Source organism: Bacillus rossius, chromosome 7 (assembly GCF_032445375.1).
Source record: "Bacillus rossius redtenbacheri isolate Brsri chromosome 7, Brsri_v3, whole genome shotgun sequence".
NCBI classification, from domain to species: Eukaryota; Metazoa; Arthropoda; class Insecta; order Phasmatodea; family Bacillidae; genus Bacillus; species Bacillus rossius.
Genome location: NC_086335.1, coordinates 65,116,503 through 65,140,998, shown reverse-complemented (window position 1 = coordinate 65,140,998; position 24,496 = coordinate 65,116,503). Strand labels below are relative to the sequence as shown.

The following is a 24,496-nucleotide window of genomic DNA, read 5'->3' as shown; positions in this document are numbered from 1 at the left end:
TTCTTGGAAAGGGGGGGGGGGGGGGGGGGGGAGAGAGAGAATGTCACCAAGCCTAAATTAGAAATAAAAAAATTAGGCTATTGTAAATAGAAAATCAGAAATTTTTGCTTGTTTGTTTCATTTTACAAACAACTTTATGCAACAGAACAATTTTCAATAAAATTTTAACTTGAGAAACGTAAAATACAAAACAATCCGATCGTAAGGAAACAATAACAAACGGGTATATTCTATGATTCAGTTAAAAGATTAATGAATGCAAAAAATATGAGATCCGTGCCTTGGTACAGCGCGTGCACCATTTTCATAATCATTGCTAGTTTGCGCTACTAGTCTCGCTTGGTGCTGGCCATAGATGCTACTAGCGAAGTGCACAGTCTTCCTGATACTATCCATATCTATGGTGCGATAAAGTTATTTTCTTACGTTTGCAAAGGTAAACAATGAATGTTTTTCAAAATAAAAAAATTAAAACGTAGTTTACCAGGAGGAATATAAGGAAAAATTTGTGAATTTTAGGACTTTTCCGCTACGTAAAAACGTATGAAACGGGAAATTAATGATTTTATAAGTGTATGTTCCGGGAAAGTAAACCATTGTAAATATAGTAGTACTTTCGGCGGGACCAAAATTAATCGGCGTATGAAACGGGAACGTATCATCGAGGTTCTACTGTAGTTGTATTTTGTACGATGGCGACTCAAAACTTAATTCAATACAAATGAACAAGCATTCCGGTATCGAAAAAAAGTATCGAACTTACAGTTTCGATACTCGGTACTTTGCGATACCGTCAAGTATCGAAGGTATCGAGGTATCGAAGTATCGAAAATCCCATCACTAGCAGGTAGTCAAAATAAATTTTAATAGTTTGCTAGATACTTGGCTTAAATAATTTATGATTTTTCAATAAAAACCATTTTTAGCATCATTACCTTTGAGGCAGTTGGAAATTTTAGTTATTTAATGAAATAAATTAAACTGTTAACTTTTAGCTCTACAAATCTTTAAATCTATTTTCCAAATATTTTATATTAATCACAAAAGAGTGCTGTTGTTGAGTGTCAAAATTTTAATGGTGAATGTATCACCAAGTGACAAATTACAAAATTACATATTTACCAATTCAATCAATGCCTTTAACTCAATTCTAAGGACATAATTTTTAAAGAATTCTCATTAGTAACAACCACGAAAACTTTGAGAAAATTGCACTAAATCTTTTGCGGGTATTTAACTAGCCTCAGACATGTGCTATAAATTTGTTTACCGACATCAAATACTGTATTTACTCGATTATAATAGGCTTCCCTCTTCTCTAAAAGGATAAGTTAACCTAAAACTATAAAATGTATTTAAATTTTATCAACACATTTATTTGTGAAAGATGAGTAGTAAATTTCCAAGTCACAACGCAGCCCAGAAATTTTTTAATTCAGACAGTAGTGGTTGACCTTACATTTAATTATATGCTTCAACCTTAAGTGAGGACAGGTAGTCTTAGACATAAAAAGTAGCAGTGACTTTCTGCAGTCAACAAAAGCTTTGCTTTCATGGTGCATTTGTGATTATCAGCATAATCTTAATGTAACAGTTGACTATCCACCCCTGTTTCTTGAGCCACATCCTGAATTACAGACTTGCTAAATAACCAGCTCTATTTATACTTACACTTAATAAGTTTGCCTGCAAATGTATGCAGGCAGTCACCAATATTGCAAGCCATGCTTCATATTAAAAACTAAATAAATATGTGTGTTATAAAATTTAAATGACAGATGCCATTGGTTGCAAGACACACGTTTTCTGAGCTCCAAAAGTTACAAGTCTTAGAATCGAGTAAATTTGGTAATTTTGCAAGCAGTTTCAAATTTCTTTTGCCTGCAAGTTCAAAATGTCTGGGGGATCGTAAAGCCAGACACTCGGAGGCGAAAACTTCTTTGACTGAGCTCCATACACTCTTCAGCATTATGAGGTGTAAATATTAAGTTAACAACCACCGAAATTCCATGATACGAATAATACAAATAAATTGAAGGGAAAGGTGAATACAACAAAACAAGTAGGACGGTGACAACAGAGATGGCTAAAAGGTGTTTCCGAGGTGTACACAACAAAATCATTTCATGTTTCAAGTGCTCACACAGATGTTACATTAATTATGTGTCCTGCTTTGAATCATTTCTATTTCACTACCTGCAAACTACACGGTACACTTATAAGTTTCAGAACTGTTGTGATGAAGACAAGTTATTTTCTGTGTACCGACATACAGTTCATCTTCAATTTCAAATGCAAAAAATGCTTAACAAGCTTCTTCCCTTCACAGATTAAGGAGACATTTCCATCGACAAACCTGAAGAGGTAGACTGATACGAGTTCATACAGCGATTTACAGTTATAAATGTAGAATTACATTCCAGTTGTTTCCAAACATTTAAAACCAAATACTGTTTCCTATATCCCTTTTCCTAATGCTAATAATAGAGTTGCATTTACGAGAAATGAAAGTGTATGCTTACAATGTACATAATTATATAAATATACCTAAACCTGAATTTTTAACCGTAATATTAATCAATCAGCTACAAAACCCTTGGTCTAGTCCCTGCAAACTGATTGGCGAAACAAGCCGGCTGAAACAATCACTTCCGACTCCACTTTGAGAGTGCCCCATTCATTATCTGCATGAAAGTCTAGGGCAGCACAAGAAAATGTTGATAGATAAAGTAACTCTATATGTTTAAAGGAGAAAAGTGTTCAGAATTTTCTAATGTACATACTGTATTTAAAAATTATACTATACATTACAGTACTTGTTAAAACATATATATTTAAAAAGTTTTGCAATGTTTGAACACATCCTGTTTTCTGTTGTTAGAGTCTATTGTTTCCACTATAATAAAACTTTGTGCCTCTCTTGACTTGGTATTCAAGAATTTTTGATATTTAATGTCTAATTAAAAATTTAAAGAAAATCGATATTCAGTGTACTCAATGGGGTTTTACTCATTAACGAAAACAGACGTATATTTAATGAAAGAACTCATTAGCATCTGGATATGGAATGTTGTGTTCAAAGAAAACTAATAAAATGTTTGACAATATGTATGTGTTATTTGTGTGTACTTACTATATGACCAAGCAAATATGATTAGTCATTTCCAAGGTACCTATTATGTCAAACCAATTTATTGATAACTGTGATGTACGTAGATTAATTCTTTTTTGTGGATGATTGAATATCCACGGCAAAATGACAAAATGAATCACGCACAAAACATTAATGTCAAATGACCACAACTTTCAAATAGACCCACATATAGAGTATAATAAAGGATAAAATACAATACTGAGAGTGTATTTACATATTGAATTCAGCCACCCTTCTTTCCCATAGAAACTATGAATGTGTTTGATCCCTGTCCGTCCAAGATATGTACATCGGTGTCAATGGTGCATCAACACAGTAGTCAAATCTTTGCATGATGTGATGTGCATAATTATGCACCGAGCTTGTCAGTTTTATACTAAGAGATTTTTTATCTAATGCCTTATTTGAATTTATGTTATTCAATAAGTTCACAGTCATTAAGTACCACATCAAAATGTGTGTGCTTATTTTAAAATATTGATTGCACAAATACAGCGGAGTTACGTGCTTATCCAAAAATCCAATTAATCAGAACATATGTGTGCTTCCATTTACTAGCTACATTCAAGTGATGTTCACAAAATAATTGTTGGGTTTACATAATCTATGAACATTAAATAATAATTTATAATGCAAATACATAATGGGAACATGACCTCACAAACGCTCCCATGTAAACGGGCAGGAGACAAATAAACCCTCCACACACTCTCTGCCAGCGACAATGGAAGCTTACAAGCAACCTGTCATTTATACATACGGGAGCATAACCTTACTTGTATAAATACACTTAAAAATGTTTAAAAATACAATATCAATCACTTAATTTCTGAACGCGACTTACACATAGTTTCGCACCCAACCGCTAGAATTTACGACCGGAGCAGCTACGTCAACTATCTTGTCATTTTATTTCGAGAGCGGAAGGTTAAACTATATGATAAAAGTCTCAGATAAAAATGAAAAACACTTGAAACAATAACAATACTAAACCCCGGCTTAGACCTGATTTTTTAACAAGGAATTTTATTAAAATACTGCCCACCTTGTTAAAATCCATTAAAAAGTTAAACTACTACCTAGTTTCCGCACAACTTAGATGACTATAAATTATTAAGTATAAAGTTTAGAGGTACTATTAAGTTTTATTTTTTATTACTGATGAAAATTCATAGAAATTCATTTCCAAACAAAAAAAATTAATTTTATATTATTTTAAGTAAAAATAGATTAGTATATAGGTGTAACTAGTATAAAATAATCACTCCAATGGACTGAGCTATTTATTTAATAATATTATAGCAATATGATAAATAAATAAAATGTATTCATATTTATTTGCTTAATGCACAATATGTATATTCCAGTAACGTGTAATTTAAAAAAAATTTCCACAGCCAAATTCTGAACCATGTTCCTTTGGTTTTCCAGAATAGTTTCACTTCCATAAATTATAATTTGGCCCACCAATATGTTTGGTATGTCCCCTAATAATTATGAAAGTGTCTAGATATGGGTTTGTTCATACACGTGGGTCCACCATCTTCCTGTGAAAATTTTGTTATATGGTGTTCGTGCATCGTAAAAATTTACTCTCATCATTTTTACGTAACATGCCTAATAAAGTATAATTTCAAAAATTGTTGATAAAATTGTTTAAATTTACAGAATTTTTATATTTTTTGTACTGAACAGAATCATTACTAATGGCACTAAATACTAGTTAAGCATTTTAAATTCTCACTGACATTTAAGCAATAAAATAATTTATATATATATATATATTTTTTTTTTTTTGCAGCGACATCCCACAGAGCAAGGAAAGGAAAACGGTGAGTTAATAATTTTTCTTGGACCCTCAACTTACATAATTGGGGTTCGTCTTACATTCAGGGTCAACTTATTTTCGGGTGAATACAGTACTTTCAACTCTGTATAACTTCAAATTCACATTTTTAACACGAACTTTTTATCCTCTCATCCCCTCAATTTGAAAAAATAAATAAATAAAACTATGGCTGTTAAGAGAGATAAAAGACGAACTGTCCAAAAGTGTGTTTCGTTATCTGCTACAAGTGCATGCAAGAACACACACTCATCAACCTGTTAGTTGTTACAGCTAACTTTCAGTTCATTCCTCGCTTCTGCATTGCAGGAAGGATTACACACAGTTGTTCTGAAAACTTGGGTTGTCCAAACTAGGCCTCTACCCCAATCAGTTTGGATTGCCTGGACTTCGCTGTGAAATTAAAAATACTGACCATCTCACTCCAAGGAACATATTTAAAATTTTAAAAAAACCTGCCATTCACATCAACCAAAATTATGTTTGTTTATTATACATTTAATATTCATTGGATTTTTATTGTACTACTCACTGCCCATTATAGTATTTTTATACTTTTCCCATTTGTGTTGCATTCCTCTCTGGTACAGATGTTTGTCTAAGTAATCTCCGGTGTGTTTTTGTCTGTACACTGGCAAAAATACAAATATTATTCTTTTAACTTATAAAAAGAAAATGCAAAATTTTTTGTTTAACAGTTAAAAAAAATGCAAAATTTCAGTTGAACAAATAAAAGAAATTGAAAAAAGTATAATAATTATGAAATTAGCACACAGCATTCACGTGAAAGGTAGATTTTAATGGCAATACGATCAGCTAATTATAATTTCACATTGGTACTCTAGCTGTCCAGACGTGGGGCTTTGTGGCTTATCAACCACCCAGATTCTATAATTTTGAGGTGGGGGGAGTTGGTGATGGGAAGGGTTGGGGGGAGGGAAAGCAGATAACTGGAGGGTTTAAAGTAGTAGGTATGAAAATACCATCCAGTTAAAAGGAGTGTCAAAATTTTTTTTTGGAAAAGTAATAGTTCCTTAGGCTATTTGAATGCATATATGACATATTAAAGAGTCATTCTTTAAAATATCTCCAGTTGTTTACAGTTCTGGAGACTACGGAAAAAGGAGAATGTGGAATGGGGGGGGGGGAGATAAGGCTATCACCCCTACCATAGAACTGATAAAACCTGATCACCTACAAAGTATCTCACTTCAAAGAATATGATTTCTGGTCCCAAAAAAATTTTTTTTTGCATTTAGTTACAGTAAAGTAAAATATCTTTACTCCAGCATTCTATGATTTGGCACATTCTAAATCAGACATCAATCGGCTTACATTCAGGTTTTTTTAAAAGAACTGTGCAGCCTGAATTTTTGGTTCGCTTAAGAGTTTATTATTACCGTTTTCACTTCAGTACAGTTTTTTCCTGTTTTCTAGCTGGTTAGATTTCACATTTAGTAGTCCCATTACAGTTATAGTGACGTTCAATAATCTAGCAAAATTGCCAATCCTACATAGCCATTGTACTCAATCAAAGACCTTTCACTTCTTGCGTTTATTTCAAAGATTGAATAATACCTGTCCCACACTGCATAGAAAGAGAAAAAGGGACATGGAATGATAAAAAAAAATTATCAAATGGTTGGTAGTTTAAAATGAACTAGCGTGAGGTAATAGACACAATGAAACAAGCAAATTGGTAGCAGATTGGTGTTTGAACACAAATGTTGTGGAGCATGAGCAAGAGAAGAGCTTTAAGGGAGTTCATGCCCCACCACCTTGGACAAGACAGTACTTTGCAATAATTCCTTGTTTGAAATATCAATCAACTATTATAATCATAGGCACGAGAGACAAATACTAGCCTTCCTAATTCTGAAGTGCTGCTATCTGGTTTTATTGAACAGGCTCCAGCATATAATGGGAGAATATCACAGTTTGTTTCACATGAGCAGCTTCAGTCAACATAGTTACACATATGCATGTACATTGACATAAACAAAGTTCCAAAGTTAAGTCGTGTGACTCTTCAAGCGACAGAATTTAGATTTGTTAATCTCTGCAAACTGTGGCTAATTTGTTAAAAAAATAAATACAAGATGGTGGGGAAAAATTTCCCTCAAGTAACTAACTTGGAAGCAATCAGAAAAGAAACAAGCATGAAAATTAAGTGTGCGAGCAATCCCTCTTGGAAGAAAGAATTTACACTCAGCTATTGTACAAAGAAAAATTCTCAGAGTAACACATCAAGTACGCAGGTTAAATGTGGACTCCAGATAAGAAAACTACCGAGGAAGAAAATGAAGGCAACCGCATGACGTTTGCAAGAAGCACAACGACTGTAAAAGGCAAATACATTCTAGAATGAGTTAATGAGGTAGTAAGAGAACAAACAGTACAGGCACTTTGAAGAAAATTTAAAAGGCGGTAATGCGATGCAATAGGCACACAAAGAGAATGAGAAATGAAAGTTGCCTAGGAGAAATGTTGGCCAATGAAGGTATGAAAAGAGCAAACAGGGGAATAAGCACAAACAGAAAGAGCAGACAGGACTGGTTTCATTGGTGCACGATGAATGCAGAGCTTCTTTATCAAAAAATAAATTGCTCACCTGATTATTCCCAAATAGCATGTTTTTGTTTTCCTTTTTTTTACAAAAGGATGATAAGCAAAACATAAAATGTAAATGGCTTGCACATGATGCAAGCCATTTATATATTTTATTATTAAATATAAACTATTGGGAATGTTTAAAATTGCATACTTAAATAGCTTACTGTAAGAGAATGCTTTGAAACATGACCAAAATCTTAACAGACGAAAATATGTACTAGGCAACACTTACAGAGTTACACACTATTTATTTCTTCAAGATGTCTTCCACCACGACGAGATTACCAGACAGCAGGAAACACATGGTTTATTAACCACTGTAGACCTTGCACACTTTTATATCCAAACAACTCCTTGGTAGGGGAAGGGAAGGAGGAAATCTGTTTAATGTCTTTTTAACGGGAGCAAGAATAACATAACATTGTTTTCTTTCAGCACACACATATCATAATTAATTATTCTCTCAATCATCGCTGGCATACCATAACTTTTACCATGTGTACTATAGTTATGGTATGACATACCACAATTATTGTGTGTACCAGAAGCACGAAGTAGCAAGCATGTTTTAAAATAAAAAAAAAAAACACCTCAACTCTACTCATTTTCTTTATTCGACGACGTCCGTCGCGGACAGCTACACAAAGTAGGCGGCCAGCTGCGCCATCTTGTCCTTGGGCGGCTTGGGCTTGCCGCGGGAACGACCGCGCCCGCCCCTGCCGCGCGGGGCCCGGCTGCCCGGGGGCCGCGTCACCGCGCGCTGCTTCTCCACCAGCGGCGCGAACACCGGCGAGCAGAACACGCAGCCGCTGGCCTCCGTCGCCCCGTCGGGCAGGCGGCTCTTCTCCTGCACACACTCACTCGCTCAGTCTCGCTGGCCCCAACACACCGTAGCCCTGTCGCCTCGCCATGACAAAGTCTGCATCAACCATCCCCACCCTGTCGGTCACGGTCGAACATCTTTCTCGCTAGCCCCAACACACCGTAGCCCTGTCGCCTCACCATGACGAGGTCTGCATTTACCATCCCCACTCTGTCGGTCACGGTCGAACCTCGGTCACGCTAGCCCCAACACACCGTAGCCCTGTCGCCTCACCATGACGAGGTCTGCATTTACCATCCCCACTCTGTCGGTCACGGTCGAACCTCGGTCACGCTAGCCCCAACACACCGTAGCCCTGTCGCCACACCATGACGAGGTCTGCATTTACCATCCCCACTCTGTCGGTCACGGTCGAACATCTGTCTCGCTAGCCCCAACACACCGTAGCCCTGTCGCCTCACCATGACGAGGTCTGCATTTACCATCCCCACTCTGTCGGTCACGGTCGAACCTCGGTCTCGCTAGCCCCAACACACCGTAGCCCTGTCGCCTCACCATGACGAGGTCTGCATTAACCATCCTCACTCTGTTGGTCACGGTCGAACCTCGGTCACGCTAGCCCCAACACACACCGTAGCCCTGTCGCCTCGCCATGACGAGGTCTGCATCAACCACAGTTCAAGAAGCTTTAGGATGCAGCAAAGGTGGCTTCACAACAAAGATTCATGCTACTGTTGACGCACTTGGCAATCCACGGAAATTTGTTCTTCTTTTGCCCAATCTCCACCTATATATATTTCTCCAGAGAGTATGGCTAATTCTAACCATCTATCCCATACTGGCCGGCAAAACTGAAATACCAAGATATTATGTTGTAACATTGCAGAGTTCAAATAGTGTAGCCTGGTGGCCCACGACGAGGTCTCTACAGTACTGCCGCAATCCTGTGCCGTAAAACTGAGAAAATACTGTACGGGACTGGATAGTTAGTTGATTTTCCCCGTCATAAGAGACACTTTTTTATTACTCTGGTAAAAAGAGTGATGAAGATCAAGATGGCGGAAACACCCTCTAACAGGCGATGCAATTAATTCCTATTTCAAACTCCAATCACAAACAATTTTTATATCATTTCTAAGCCAAATTCAAATAAAGTTAAAAATATTTTTTCTTGTATACTACAAACATAACACACCTAAAAGTATTAGAATAACCTCCAAGGAAACTTGCATCAAATTTTATAGAGCACCAAATACACTTTTTTTTAGTAACTAAAGTGTAATTTTAGGATAATACACCAGTGGCTTAAGAAACACAACTGATACTGTACTACGTTTTAGGGGATTTAAATTAAGACTGAATAATAAAGCCAAGGCTTATAAACTACCTAGAAAAAAGACATACCATCACTATTGTGAGGTGGACTGCAGCTTACCCCCATGCCCTGATAAAATGGCAGTTAAGCCACTTTTTTCCAACTTTGATAGCAGTATTGTCTACAGCCAGGGGGCTGTTATTGGCTAGGAACTACTTTCTTGCGCCCTGATCCACTTATTTTTTAGCTTGAAACTTTTGCGTGTGAACTAACTTGTAGGACGTCAATAATAGTGGTTAAACATTTTCTGAAATTAGACTTCGTTAGAATAAGTGAGCTTGCTAAACAGTGGTGAAGTCAAATTCCCTCATTTGGAGTGTGGCGGAGGGATACGGACTGCCGGCGGAAGAGGGGACGGAGGAAGAAGAAGGTCAAGATGGAGGAGGGGATGCTGTGAGAAAACGTGGGTGTAAGGTGCACAGGGGAGGAGTAAGGAAGCGAGACTGAAAAAGGACTGAATCAACGTGTTGCGAATTGGTTGAGTGGAAGTGATGCGACAAACTCTTGTGTAGCCATTTTTCGGTAACCACTGAACCGCTGGAAAATCCCTTTGGTTGGGGAGTTGTGCAACAACCAATGGCGCCCGAACAAACGTGAGTCGGGGGTGGAAAACGTTACACTATGGAAGAAAATGTAATTTTTAAGCTTTTTTTCGCAAACTAAACTGAACCAAAGCAATGGCACCAGTATTATTTTAATTAAAACTTCACGTGGTTTCTTTACATAATCATGGGATATTATTTGTATTAACCATCCTTTACTACATGTAATTATTTACCCCTGGAACAAAAACAACTTTATATTACATAATAACCATACTTTTGTTTTAATCAAATTTCATAGCATAATAATGTGTATGTAATTTCTAGGAACTGTGACAACACTTAGTACAAGTGAGAGTTTTGCATTAACAGGGTTTTTATTAATGAGGTTTCACTGAACAGTGTTTCAATCCGGGTGGGTCCAGAGTAAACAGCGTTGGGAAATATAGTAAATCAATTATTTTGTACCTTTATTTAAAGCTGTGAGGTAATATCCCTTATATTTATTCATACAAAAGAATGCTTTTCAAGCTGGATTCGCCCCTGTTTTAACTACTTAATTTGGGCACGCACTAAAGTTTAAAGTTTTGTCCTGTGAAATAACAATCTGTGTTTAAAATTTTAATTTCTGTCAGAACGACTATAAATGTAATAATAATGATCAATAGACAATATAACATGGTCTGAGTAAAATTAAAAAATATATGTATGAAAACTTATTATAATTAACTATGGTATTCCAAGCGTTGACACGCCGGGAGGCACTGCAGTCCAAGCTTGAGACGGACCACCCGGGGAAGCAACCGAGGGGGCGAGCGAGAGGTTAAAGCGAGGACACGGTTATAGAGAGGATCAAACCCGGAACCGTGACACCTCGCTATAACCAGTCTAGTGTATGGTATTCCGAGCGTCGACATGCCGGGAGGGCCAGGGAAGTGAGCGAGGGGGTGAGCGAGAGGTTATAGCGAGGATCAAATCCGGAACCGTGACACCTCGCTACGAGACTCTAGTGCACGGTATGCCGGGGAGGGCCGGGGGAGGGCCGGGGCAAGCGGGCGAGGGGCGCACCTGGCGGTACTCGGCGGCCAGCGTCTGGGCGCCGCAAGTACACGTGCCCTCCTCCACGGCCACGCGCTGGGCATCCTCCAGCAGGTGGATGATGACGTCGCAGCGGTTGCAGCCCAGCTTCCACTTGGGGCCCGAGGCGGGGTCCAGCACCAGCACGCCCGCCTCGCACTCGGGGCAGCTCGACACGCCGTTGCTGTTCAGGCTGTGCGGGCACGTGGGGTGCGTGCACATGTTGCAGCCCATGCCCTTCTTCATGTCCCTGCCACGGCACACACGCGCACACGCTCACGTCTCCGCCGACGATACCTCCTTTACAATGCTCAGGGGCATGCACATTTCGCGAAAAGATTCCGGGACTAGATGGAAGTTAAAACACCGTAGCATCGTCCGTGTTTCGTGATTGGGTGAGTTCCTCCCAGGTACATATCGATCGCAACCGACACCTATCACAGTGATTCAGTGCGGAAGCAAACGCGTCCCGAGTGGCTCGGTCAGACAAGGCGACGACTTCTCTCGCCAGACGGCCGCCAATCACAAGGAAGAAAACCGCTGGTGCGGGTACACCTCGTTGCAGTCTAATAAGTGTTCAGATCTCTTCACGAAAAATGCCTGCCCCTAAAAAATGCTCCATCTCGATACCCTCCATACGTTAATGATCACCGTGCAGTAAAAATATATTAAGAATTTTCTCAAGAAACTTATATGTAGTCATTAACAAGGAAAAAAATTATTTGTATGGATTCATACACCACGTGGCTAACTTTTAAAACTAATGAATCGTGCATACAATTTTTCTAAGTAGGGTTTTCTCAAAAGGATTTTACTGGACTCTGAAAATTTAATAGATGTAGAAAGTAATACGATAAAAAAATTTTTTTTCTCCATAAAATTGTAACATTGCAAGACCCTGCCTGCCCTTCTCAGCTTTTATGGGTATTTTTTAGATTAACAAATATGTACAGTAGAACCCCGATTTTGCGAACACGGATTTAACGAAAACAGCGATTTAACGTAAAGGTTTTCAGGAACCATCAAAAAACACCAATTTATTAAAATAATAATATAGATTTCCAAAAAAATTAAAGTAAATAGTAATGGAATCTTATTAAAAATTACACTTTGTGGTGTCAATAATAGAATGGAGGTACTATATATTAATATGTGCCTTTGCATCATCTGTCCACAAACGAAAAAATTTAAAAAATTGTTCAAATTGCTTAAAAACTGCGGGCGCTGTAACCGAATTGCGTAGGTGCGTGCCATTGCGTGCGCCTGGATAGATAGACTGTCCGCGACACATGACGTCATGAAGGGTTTCTTTGTCCGCATCCCCCTCCACCATCAATATCCCTGGCTTGACTCACCACGTTATCTTCCAAACACGCCCGCATAGTAACAGTGCTAGCCAATAATCACACGTTTCCAAATATTCCCTTTCCCATCCTCCAGGTTTTTTCAACTTGTGACCACGTCACACTAGAGGTGTAAAAGTAACGAAAAAATGTGTACCCGTATGTATTTGTATTCGTTACTATAACAATTAGTACTCGTTACTTTCGTATCGTTACTCGTTACTTCTGATACCGCATAACATGGCACATGCTATGTTATGTAACAGCAACGAATCGAGTCGTATTTCGTACGCGTACAGTATGACGTCGCGTAAATAAAAATAAATCGAATATAAACAATTAAAAATATTTGATAATTAACAGCTTTTGTTAACCAAGAAACAATTAAATTTCATTAGAGCGGCTTTATTATAATATATCTTTTAAGATAAGAACATAAAACGTGAAAATACGTGATAATAAAAAACAAAAACATACATATTTATAATTTGTAAAAAATACTTTCTTACGTTGTTTCTGTTCGAATCTAAAACTTTGTCTACACACTCAATACCTTTAATAAACAGTAAAAAACTTGGACGACGAAATTCCAAATTATACTTTTATTAATAAACAAACATCGTTCTTTGTAATGAATAAGCGCGCGCATGCGTAAAACATACGAAAGATGCGAGTAACGAAATGCATTCGTGTGTAACGTTTCGTTACTCGTTACTAGATGCCGCACCCGTTACCCAGTAACGAATACATACGGTTTGCTACAGCTTTACGTCACACCAATACGCCATTATCATTATTCTCTAGAGGTGTAAAAGTAACGAAAAAAAGCGTCCCCGTATGTATTCGTTACTATAACAATTAGTACTCGTTACTATCGTATCACGTTACATAACTCGTTACTTCTGATACCGCATAACATGCTATGTTATGTTGCAGCAACGAATTGAGTCGTATTGCGTACGCGTACAGTATGACGTCGCGTAAATAATAATAAATAGAATATAAACAATTAACAATATTTGATAATTAACAGTTTTTGTTAACCAAGAAACAAATCTCATTAGAGCGGCTTTTTTATACTATCTCTTTTAAGATAAGAACAAAAAAACGTGAAAATACGCGATAATAAAAATATATTTCTAATTTGTAAATAATACTTTCTTACGTTATTTCTGTTCCAATCTCAAACTTTGTCTACACACACAATACCTTTAATAAACAGTAAAAAACTTTGACAGCGAATTTCCAAATTATACTTTACTTAATAAACAAACATAGTTCTTTGTAACGCAGATTCATCGAATATGCGCGCGCATGCGTAAAACATACGAAAAATGCGAGTAACGTGATGCAGCCGTGTGTAACGTTTCGTTACTCGTAACTACATAGATGGCGCACCTGTTACTCACTACCGAATACATACGGTTTGCTACAGCTTTATTATTTTCAGTAAGAGCTTTGTGCGCGGTGTTTAGTTTTTGGAATACGTTTTTTTATAAGTGCTGCGCAGCTCAGCGAACAAAGAGAGTCAGCCGGCGGCTACGCCGCGCCGTAATAGCAGCTGACCGAGTACAATGACCTTTCTCCGCGTACGGCGCGCTATTGACGGAAATTTTCCATCAATTTGCGGCCAATTTTTTTTATTTTTTACTGTGATGCAATGTGTATGTAGCTCGTATTTGTTATAAACGCTGCAGGTTACGACTGTATTTTAATACACTTTAACGTATTTCTTACACTTTACATATTTTTAAACTTTTATTTTATGCCTCATTTTTCACGGTTTCTGAAAATCTGTATGTACGACCGAGGTGTACGTACGATCCGGGGGCCGTACGAGCGAGATTAAAAGACGTTGAAGATGTAAAGTTGACGAAGTTTGAGATAGCACGGCAGCACAAGATATCAGCGTCGACCCTGTCTACGATATGGAAAAGTAGGGACGCGATTATGAGTGCGGGGGGTCATTGAAAATCGGTAAATCGGATTTAACGAAACATCGATTTAGAGTAAACATTTTCGGTAACCATAGCACTTCGTTAAATCGGGGTTCTACTGTATTATGTTTTGTCATTCAGAGGGACCAGCCGGTATATAAGTTCAAGGTCACAGTGAACTAACTTATGTACCCAAAGTTTTTCTTTCTGTTACTGAATGAATCATATAAGAATAAGATAGAAATAAGTATTTCCTTCTATGAATTTCTGAATGGAACAGATACGAATCATTTATGTGCCACAGCGGCAGTAAAAAAATTGACTTAAGAACATTACCAACACATTCCAGTGAATTAAATTCATACTGAATCCTGAAAATTACTTCTTAGTGATTTAATTTAGTTTATGGTGTAACATCAAACACAGGCACATTGGAAGGTCTAGAATCCAGGACGTTCAGGACCAGATAAGGAATTTTGGCAGAATAACAAATGTCAATGTAGTAGGTGTGAAAGTGTAAAATGTAACACAAAAAACCAAGAAACATTGCACTGAAGAAAAAAAAGGGGGGTTGTCTGTAAAGTCGGTTTACAGACGATAATTTTACGTGATAACGTCATAAGAAAACATTGATGAAAAATTGCATACTTTTTAATTTTCAAATATTATTTACAGTTTTTGCAAATTTAATTTAGATAATTTGTTTAAATATAAATATAATCACAAACAATTAGTTAAAAAGCCCGCCTTAATCTGTTTGATATTATAGAAGATTTTCTCGCACAGTGGTTGGCAAGTTCTTACACGCTCGTCTCAGGCGGAACGTGACAATTTTTCGTGAGTGCAGCCGGCATTCATCAATTCATAAGACGTTATCACATCAAAAAGAAAGAAGACAGTAATGATTCACTCTGGCCAAACTAAAAACTCCGGCAGCACCGTAGTGCAACAGCCAGAATCCATAAAAAAAAAAAAACATCTATGCAAGCGACTGCATTAGTGTTGGACAGCAGAATGTGCCCGACCGAAGAGCTCTCACAGCGCGTGGCTGTGAACTGGACCTCGTCAGAGACCGCACACCTGAAAGGTGGATGGTTGAAGCAGTAGGGGCAGAACGGGAAGCTCTTCCCCTTGGCTCCCGCCGACCACGACAGCAGCTCGAAGTCGTCCAGGGGACACTTGAGCTCCTTGTAGATGCGTATGTTCCCGTTCTGGGGCAGGTTATACGTCTCGTCGCACGTCGAGCAGTGCATGCGCGATGGCTTCGTCTGGATGTACTTCATGTAGCGCCGACACTTGCCGCACCTGGGAGCAGAAACCAGTGGCTGCGATACGAACACGACGAACAAAAGGAAGAAGAAATACTAGTGAATTTCAATACTTGGCCATTTGCGTGGAAGCAAACGTTCCACTGGAAAACCACATATGTATAAGAATGAACAAATACATACTAACATAGTTGGTGTTGATTCAAATTATTTATTTTGTATCTCATTGCAAGAATAGAATTCATTGCACCATAAAAAAAAAACCTTGAGGCAAAAATACATTCGCTCCCGACCAATAAAACAAGGTAGGCTTTTCATTAACAAAAACTGGAAAATACATTTCCACCTTCATATACCTGAAGATGCAATGTGTGTATATTTGTTTTATCTGAGTGAGGAGCAAATGAAGGAAGAGGAGGGGGGGGGGGGGGGGGGGGGGAACAGTAGAATACATTTATTTCAGATAAGTCTCTAGGATATGGTATCAACTCTTAGTCGATGTGAGTGCATTTTGCAGCAGTTAAATTATAAAAATTTGGGTTTAATAGCAATGGTATATATTAACTGAAATTCAGCTTCTAAAAATAAGTCCACGTGTTTCAGTCGGACGACAGAGCAGGAGTAGTACCTGGAATGCGCCTTGCCCGACGCGGCGAGCGGCGAGAAGGTGACCTCGAACAGCTGGTCCATGCCCTCGATGTTCTTCACGAAGTACTGGAACTTCTGCTTGAATATCTCGACGGTGTGCTGGAGGACGGCCGAGAAGTTGGCCTCCCCGTGGGCGATCAGGCTGAGCTGCTCCTCCACGGCCGACCGCATGGTGGGCAGCACCAGCTCGGGGTCTATCTGCCGGGGCGCGACACAGCCTCGTCACCCCGCGGGACGGAGGACTCGCACCACGCTGGCCGGACTCCGCAGTTCCGACGGCAACTCGTCGCTCGCGACGGAACGGCAGAGCCAAACAGGCACTCACCTCGGCCCCGTTACACATCAAATGTCCTAAAGACGTCAGCCATAGTAATGAGTAGAGACGTGCAAAATTCGCAGATTCATTTCGCGATAGGCTAGCATCAAAACAACTGTACCTTCGTACCGCTTCTGCGATTGGCCCACATTTTATCCGGGGAACTGTGAGCCAATGGGAAACACTAAACCAAGAAAGTGCCGAAATACGGACAGCCTAGTTGAGACGTCTCACGCGTCAGTAGCCAATGAACAGGTGTCATTTCCGCGAGTATTTAAAGGACTGTGGAGTCTATCCTAGAGGTCAATGAATCCGCAAATTTTGCAGGTCTCTAGTAATGAGAGTGGTGCGAGTGTCTATGCATCACTCGCCAAGACTATAGAGCCAACATATTTTGAACACATACGGCACCACCCACCCAAGATTTTCAAAACTCTTAGGTCATACCCCACTGATCCTCTACTTCCCCTTCCGTCTCTGCGCTGACCGCTCGGGTGACACTTGACCTGAATCATCTGTATGATTGCACGCGATAGCTGATAGGGCTTTATGTCACACAGTTGTGCGCACAAGGCTCACGGCAACGGGACCTCCGAGATTACAGTGGGCTGTGGACTACTGGTGTATTGACTCCGTGCTTTGAGTCACACTCCTGTGTTAAAGCTGAACCCACGACCTCCACAACACGAATGTGATGTCTTAGCAATCATGGCCACCAAGGATCCTTACGAGGATGTAAAATTTCATTTAAGTTACTATAAAGATTAATACTTCAATTATATCATGCAAACAGCAAGTATGAACACAACATTACATCTTAGATCTTATTATAGGTCCTGCCCTAACATTAACTTATTTTATGTTCTGCAAACACATAAGCTTTCTAAACAACTTTATAAGTTATACTTTCTTATAAGAACAATGTTACAGCTCACAGTTGAATACCCAGGTGCCATAAATGGCCATTTTTAAAGATATTTTATATTTAGTTTCTATGCTGTTACAAACAAATAAAATAGTTAAGTTTTCATAGTAGTTTCTGCTTTTCTTTCTACAAATACATACATTAAGTTTTAGGAGTAAATAAATATACCAAGCATTAAATCTCTAAATCAATAAAACTAAAACTATCATCTAAACACCAGATATTTCAGTATATCATTGCTTAGCTAACAACACCGCTTTACTTAAGAATGTAAATAAGTACACAATTAAAATGGTTATTTTAATGCAGTGAAACCCTTTTAAGATGTTTTTTCAAGGTATGTACTTAAAAATTTAGATTTATATTAGAAGGATATAAAATTGTATGTACGAATAGGTCAAGTGTTAAACTGTTTAAACTAATTATGCAAAAAAAATTTGTAAGTGAGTTAGAGGGATTTTCTACGAGGGTTCTACTGTAAGTTCAACACACCTTCTGATAGCCATGCACCAGAACTATGCCCAGAGGGGTAGGCTCCAGCCGGCGCCCGGACACAATCGTAACGTAATTCCTCTGGCAGATGTTGTTGATGTGCACCGGTATGGAAGCATCGGTGCCAATACCGTGCTTTTCCATCAGCGTGATGAGTTCTGCCTCGGACAGATAGTCGGGAGGGCAGGTCTGACACTCCACCAGCTTTGCCTGCAAAAACAATAAGGCTGGCTGTTGGAGCAATTGCTACTAAAGTGTCTGGGAAAACTTTCTCCTCAAGTGGTTCATACCTCAACTGTGACTTGCTTGATAGCAATTTTTTTTTATTTTTATACATTTATAAATCAAAAGTAAAATACATACATTTTCACAAATATGACACTAAAATATTTCTTATACTTATTTCACCTTTGATTGAGACCTGATACATTAACACAGTAAAATCATTAGTAATAACAGCTGTCCACTACTGAGAAAAATAAAAATAAATACAAAATCAATTTGACGAGGGTCGTTGTGGTTACGATGAATAGTACTCCTGAAAGTAACGTAAAAATTATTTTGTGTCTGTAGCACGTAGCCCATTGCAGCTTGCACTAAACCAACGGAAATACAGGTAACGATGCCAGGCGTATCAGAAAATACATAACTAGAGTTCCTAGCTTTCCAGAGAAAAAAATACTATTCACACAATTTCAGGGAAGCTGAGTTAAGTTTCTCAGTATCCTGTTGTGCAGTTGTACCTAACTAATGAGATTCTGTATTATCCCATAATCATGCATGGTTATTTCTCAGAGAATAATGCACATAATCTGCTGTCCAGTAGCACGTTTCAGCCTACTCCACTACTCCTCGAATGCCCATGCATGACACATCCATTACCAGGAAAGCAAGACTTAGGACCCAAGAATTTAAACGTACTATGTTGAAAACCTAAGCAGCCTAAACGTTTCTTTCACAATAATAAAAATTAAAATACAGACATTTCCACAAACTATTTTTTTTTGGGATTTTATTCCACCAGGGTCTATCTCAAATTTCTGAAACTTCAGAAGGTGTGTTTGAAGTTCACTTTTCTAGGGTCAAAGGCAAATTATGAATTGTTCACAAAACTGAATTGAAACTAATAGTTTAGCTGCATGACGCCCAGCAACGCGGAGAAACGGTAAAAGACTGACGAAACTATTTACAGATGGCACTGCTGAACAAGATGGCCGCCACAGTGGCGCACTCACGATCGATGGCGCCAAATTCAAATATCCAAACCACCACACGTTCTAGCACTATGCCCAAACATACCGCCCACCAAAAATAACATTTTTTATGTTTCACTACACTGGTTCTTAGTTGACTGGCAACCGACACAATTTTATCACTGGCCGCTTCACCACTCGATGCTGCTGTTTGATAGTAGCTACTCTTGACACACCATCCTGACCAGGATGTAGGGTTGCGACGCGGCCGAGTTGCCACTGCAGGGGTGGAAGGTGGTCTTCTTTGATGAGGACAAGGTCACCAACCTGCAGGTCACCTTCGCTTTTGGTCCACTTGCCACGTGGTTGTAGTGTGTGCAAATATTCCTTGTGCCACCGCTGCCAGAAGTGCTGTGATGCACTTTGTACCAGCTGCCATCTGTCTAATCTGTTGGTCTGAATTTCCGTGAGGTCTGCAGCTGGAGGAGATGTCAGAGAAGTGCCAACAAGGAAATGTGCTGGCGTAAGGGCCTCCACGTCATTTGGATCTGATGAAATGGCACAGAGTGGACGTGAATTGAGGACAGCTTCAATTTGAGTGAACAAAGTCGACAGCTCTTCAAACGTGAGTATCTGCTGGCCAACGACTCTCTTGAGATGGTACTTCGCAGACTTGATGCTTGCCTCCCACAGGCCTCCAAAATGTGGCGCAGATGGAGGATTGAGGTTCCACTGAATCCCACGAGTAGCCAGAGTGTCTGCCACACAATGCCAGTTAGAGGTGTTCCTCAGGTACCTTTGAAGGTCATTGAAGTAGCGACGTGCCCCTATGAAGTTGGTTCCACAATCTGAAAAAACAGCCTTACAGAGTCCACGCCTAGCCACGAATCTGAAAAAGGCATTTAAGTAGGCAGTGGTACTCAATGATGAAACAACTTCCAAGTGTACTGCCTTAGTTGCTAAGCATATGAATAAGCACAGGTAGGCCTTGGATGAACGACTGTTTCGACCATTCGAAAGCCTGACTTGGAAAGGGCCCCCATAGTCAACACCCACATTCAGAAATGGTCTTGTTTGTTGCACTCGACTTGGTGGAAGATTTCCCATGGATGGCTGCACATTGGTGGCTCTGAATCTGTAACATTTTACACAAGCGTGTATCCTAGTCTTGACAGCTCCTCTACCTGCCACTATCCAGTACTCACACCGAATTGCAGCATGTGTGGCACTGGGGCCAGCATGAAGGTGTAAGACATGATAGTAGTCAATAATCATTTCTGTCACAAAACTCCTTTTGGGAAGCAGGACTTGATGTTTCATTTCATAGGCTACATGTGAATTCTGCAGGCGTCCACCTACACGGATGATCCCATCAGCGAAGAACATTCGCGAGCTGCAGCCAAACAATCAAACTCTAATTTGAAATTCTCTTGCTGAAGCTGCTTCAAACACACCTTCTTGGCAGCGTCAATTTCTGCTACAGTGAGAGGACCTGTGTGTCGCAACTCCCTTGAAACCTTTAAATTTAATGCAAATCTCAACACGTACGCAAGTACTCTTTGCAGTCGTGACCAGGACGAAAACCTACAAAGGATGTTAAGAATGTTCGGTATACACTGACCAACCAATGAGACTAGCGTGATTGCCTTCAACTCCTCTTTACCTTCCTCTGAACTGGTATATCCTTGACTGGGCCATAAATCCACCTCTGCTGTCAACCAACTTGGCCCAGTCCACCAAAGTGGGTGTGTTAGAAGCTCCTTGGGTGAGAGTCCTCTTGATGCACAGTCTGCAGCATTTTCAGCAGAGGAAACATGTCTCCAGTGAACCGGAACCTTGCTCTCCTGAATACGAGAAACTCTGTTCGCCACAAATGTTTTCAGCCGATGTGGCGGAATCTTAATCCAAGCAAGCACTACGGTCGAGTCACACCATGCATAAATGCAACTTATATGGATTCGCTCGGACAGTGTTGTGATCAGTGATTCAATCAATTTGATAAGCAAGAGTGCAGCCTGCAATTCAAGTCGCGGAAGTGTGACTGTCTTCAGTGGTGCAACACGTGACTTGGCGAGAAGCAAATGTGATTTTGTTTCACCGTGGCTAGAAGTCCGCAAATACACAACAGCTGCGTAACCTTCATTGGATGCATCACTAAAACCATGGAGCTGGTATTCTGACTGTGGTGCAGAAACAAGACGAGGTACGGACAGCTTGCTTAGGACATCCAACTGGCCAATGAAAACCTGCCAATCAGCAACTAAGTCTAGTGGTGGGGTGTCGTCCCAAGAAACTCCCAGTAACCAAAGCCTTTGGAGAAAGATTTTGGCTCGAATGATGACTGGAGTAATCCACCCTAGCGGATCATATAACCTAGCAATTTCTGAAAGGATGGTTCTCTTGGTGACTGTTGCACTGGCATGCTGAACATGATATGAGAAAACGTCTGCCTTCCAATCCCATTGAAGACCAAGTACCTTAATAACTTCATTGCTACCATGAAAACTAAGTGGACTCTCCCGGTGATCTTCTGGAACTGCATCCAAAACTGCCTTACTATTACTGGACCATTTTCTTAGTTCAAAACCACCTTGTTTCAGGAGATTTATTAATTCTTGCTGTAACGCGAGAGCTTCTGTGACTGATGCTGCACCAGTCACAATGTCATCTACAAACACGTCATCCATCACAACCCTTGCTGCCATCGGATACAGAGGACCCTCTTCCATTGCAAGTTGCTGTAAGGCTCTCATCGCCATAAATGGAGCAGCTGAGACTCCGTAAGTGACAGTGTCAAGTTGGAATTCACGTATTGGTTGGTCAGGGTTCTCCCTCCACAGAATTACCTGGTATGGTGCATCGTCTGGATGCACGAGAACCTGACGATACATTTTGCAGATGTCTGTAGTTAATACCACACGGTGAAGACGGAAGTGAGTGATTATGTCCACAATGTCATTTTGAAGCTTGGGTCCAGTCATCAAAACATCATTGAGTGACTTCCCTGAAGTGGAGCGAGTTGAGGCATCAAACACCACTCGTAACTTTGTTGTTGAGCTGGATTCCTTGCACACATAGTGATGAGGGATGTAGTAACGACGTTCCTGACCAGTTGCATTATCTAGACAATGCATGTGCCCCAGTTGCTCATATTCACGGAGGAACTTGCAATATTCGGTATAGGCTTCCGGTTGGTGATGTAGTCTGGATTCCAACTGACGTAACCTCTTAACTGCATGACTACGTGTATCTCCTAAATCTGGGTCTCTCTCCTTAAATGGTAGTCTCAGTACATATCTTCCTTCGAGGTTTCGTGAGTGAGTCTCAACAAAATGATTCTCACATTTTGTGTCTTCTAGGCTGGAATGCTGGACAGATGGTAACTCCTCGGTCTCCCAGAACTTGCGGATGGTATCTGTTAGGGCTGTATCCGATGACGCATACATTGAGACAACACCACTACTGGAAGTATCTGCAACCTGAGTCACCTTACCCATAATAACCCAACCAAATATACTGTGCAACGCTACAGGAACTCCCTTCGAAGGCTGGTACCGCCCACCATCAAACACGTCTGGATATACATCAGCACCAAGAAGGATATCAATTGCTCCTGGAGTATCAAAAGATGGGTCCGCTAGTTCCAGATGTCGATACATGTCTCTCACATGGTGGGGAAGGGGAATGGTGGGTAAATTGGCAGCTATGTTCTTCAACACTAAAGCATCAGTAACAACGTCAGTTCCTACGCCCTTACATGATGTTAGAAAACAAGTAACTGCACCACTGTTAGCAACAACAACAGAGTGAGCCAGACCCACAACAGGAACCTTAGCCCTTCAACACTTTAGCCCCAACCTATGAACACATTCTTCGGTAATAAATGAGCTCTGCGATCCTGAATCGAGTAGTACTCTAACATTTTGCAGCATTCCACTTGCATCCTGAACTCGTACCATAGCAGTACCTAGAACGACAGTGGTTGAAACTGCAGTTGAAGAAGTTAGCGATACCACTGTCGCAGCATCCTCCTTGTGACTTGCTTGTGGCATAGTAATCTCTTGGATGGATTCACCTGCAGGTAGTTTCACTTCTTGATTGGGAACCGCAGTGTGAAGGAGAGAATGGTGTCTCCTGCCGCAGTGATAACAGTTTCTTCTTGACCTACAATCCTTCACTCTGTGACCTTGTAAGCAGTTAAAACACAGCATCTTCCTACGTACAAACTCTATCCTGTCATCACTTGACTGACCCGTAAAAACAGGGCACTTGTGAAGTCCATGCATGTCTCCACAGGCACTACAGGGCTCTGCTTCTGCTGTCACTAGAAATGAGGATTTAAAATTTGGGTTTTTAGGCAGTGACCTCTTTGGAAAAGGGCGTGCGTCAGGCACTACAGCTGGAGTGTGATTTGACATCATCAGGGCCTTAGACTGCAGCTCCACGAACTCTAACAATTGATTAAATGTGGGCATTTGAACATTTTTGTGTGCTATTTCAAACTGATTTCTTGTATCTGGATCAAGCTTTGGTAACATTAGATTCAGCAACACAAAGCTCCATTCAGTAACAGGCAACTTCAGAACTTTCAAGGCACCCAGATTCTCCTTTAGAACATCTACCATATTTCTCAGTTTGTCAGGCGCAACAATTGACAGACGAGGAAGTTGCACAATCTTGTCCCAATGCATGTTTGCAATTGCCCGGACATTGTGATACCTATCTACCAAAGTTTGCCATGCCAGAATATAATTTTCCTTAGACAGTGGGAGTGTCTTTATTAGATTAAATGGCTCACCTGATAGTGATGTCAGAAGGTATTGGTGTTTCTCCACATCTGACAGGCCCTCATTATTATGCACCAAGGATGTGAAAAGGTCATAAAATGTGGGCCAGTCAGTCAAGAGACCCTTGAATTCTGGCAACTGCAGCTTCGGCAACTTA

General features: G+C 40.0%; 1 protein-coding gene and 1 long non-coding RNA gene across 2 annotated transcripts in view; one reads left to right on the top strand and one right to left on the bottom strand.

Moving 5' to 3' along the window:
• Positions 1 to 47: 47 nt before the first annotated feature.
• LOC134534227 (uncharacterized) lies at positions 48 to 16,668 on the top strand. Its single transcript, XR_010075471.1, has 3 exons — positions 48 to 847; positions 4,956 to 4,986; positions 16,582 to 16,668. It is a non-coding gene; the product is annotated as an uncharacterized LOC134534227 (long non-coding RNA).
• LOC134534225 (DNA topoisomerase 3-beta-1) overlaps positions 8,207 to 24,496 on the bottom strand; it is a 29,638-nt gene continuing 13,348 nt past the window's right edge. The window contains exons 10-14 of the mRNA XM_063372497.1: positions 18,360 to 18,569; positions 16,607 to 16,824; positions 15,791 to 16,015; positions 11,422 to 11,680; positions 8,207 to 8,460 (exon numbers count right to left, since the gene is read on the bottom strand). Of these exons, the coding sequence (XP_063228567.1) occupies positions 8,251 to 8,460; positions 11,422 to 11,680; positions 15,791 to 16,015; positions 16,607 to 16,824; positions 18,360 to 18,569 (1,122 nt within the window). The 3' untranslated portion in view covers positions 8,207 to 8,250. The remainder of the gene's footprint in view (positions 8,461 to 11,421; positions 11,681 to 15,790; positions 16,016 to 16,606; positions 16,825 to 18,359; positions 18,570 to 24,496) is intronic.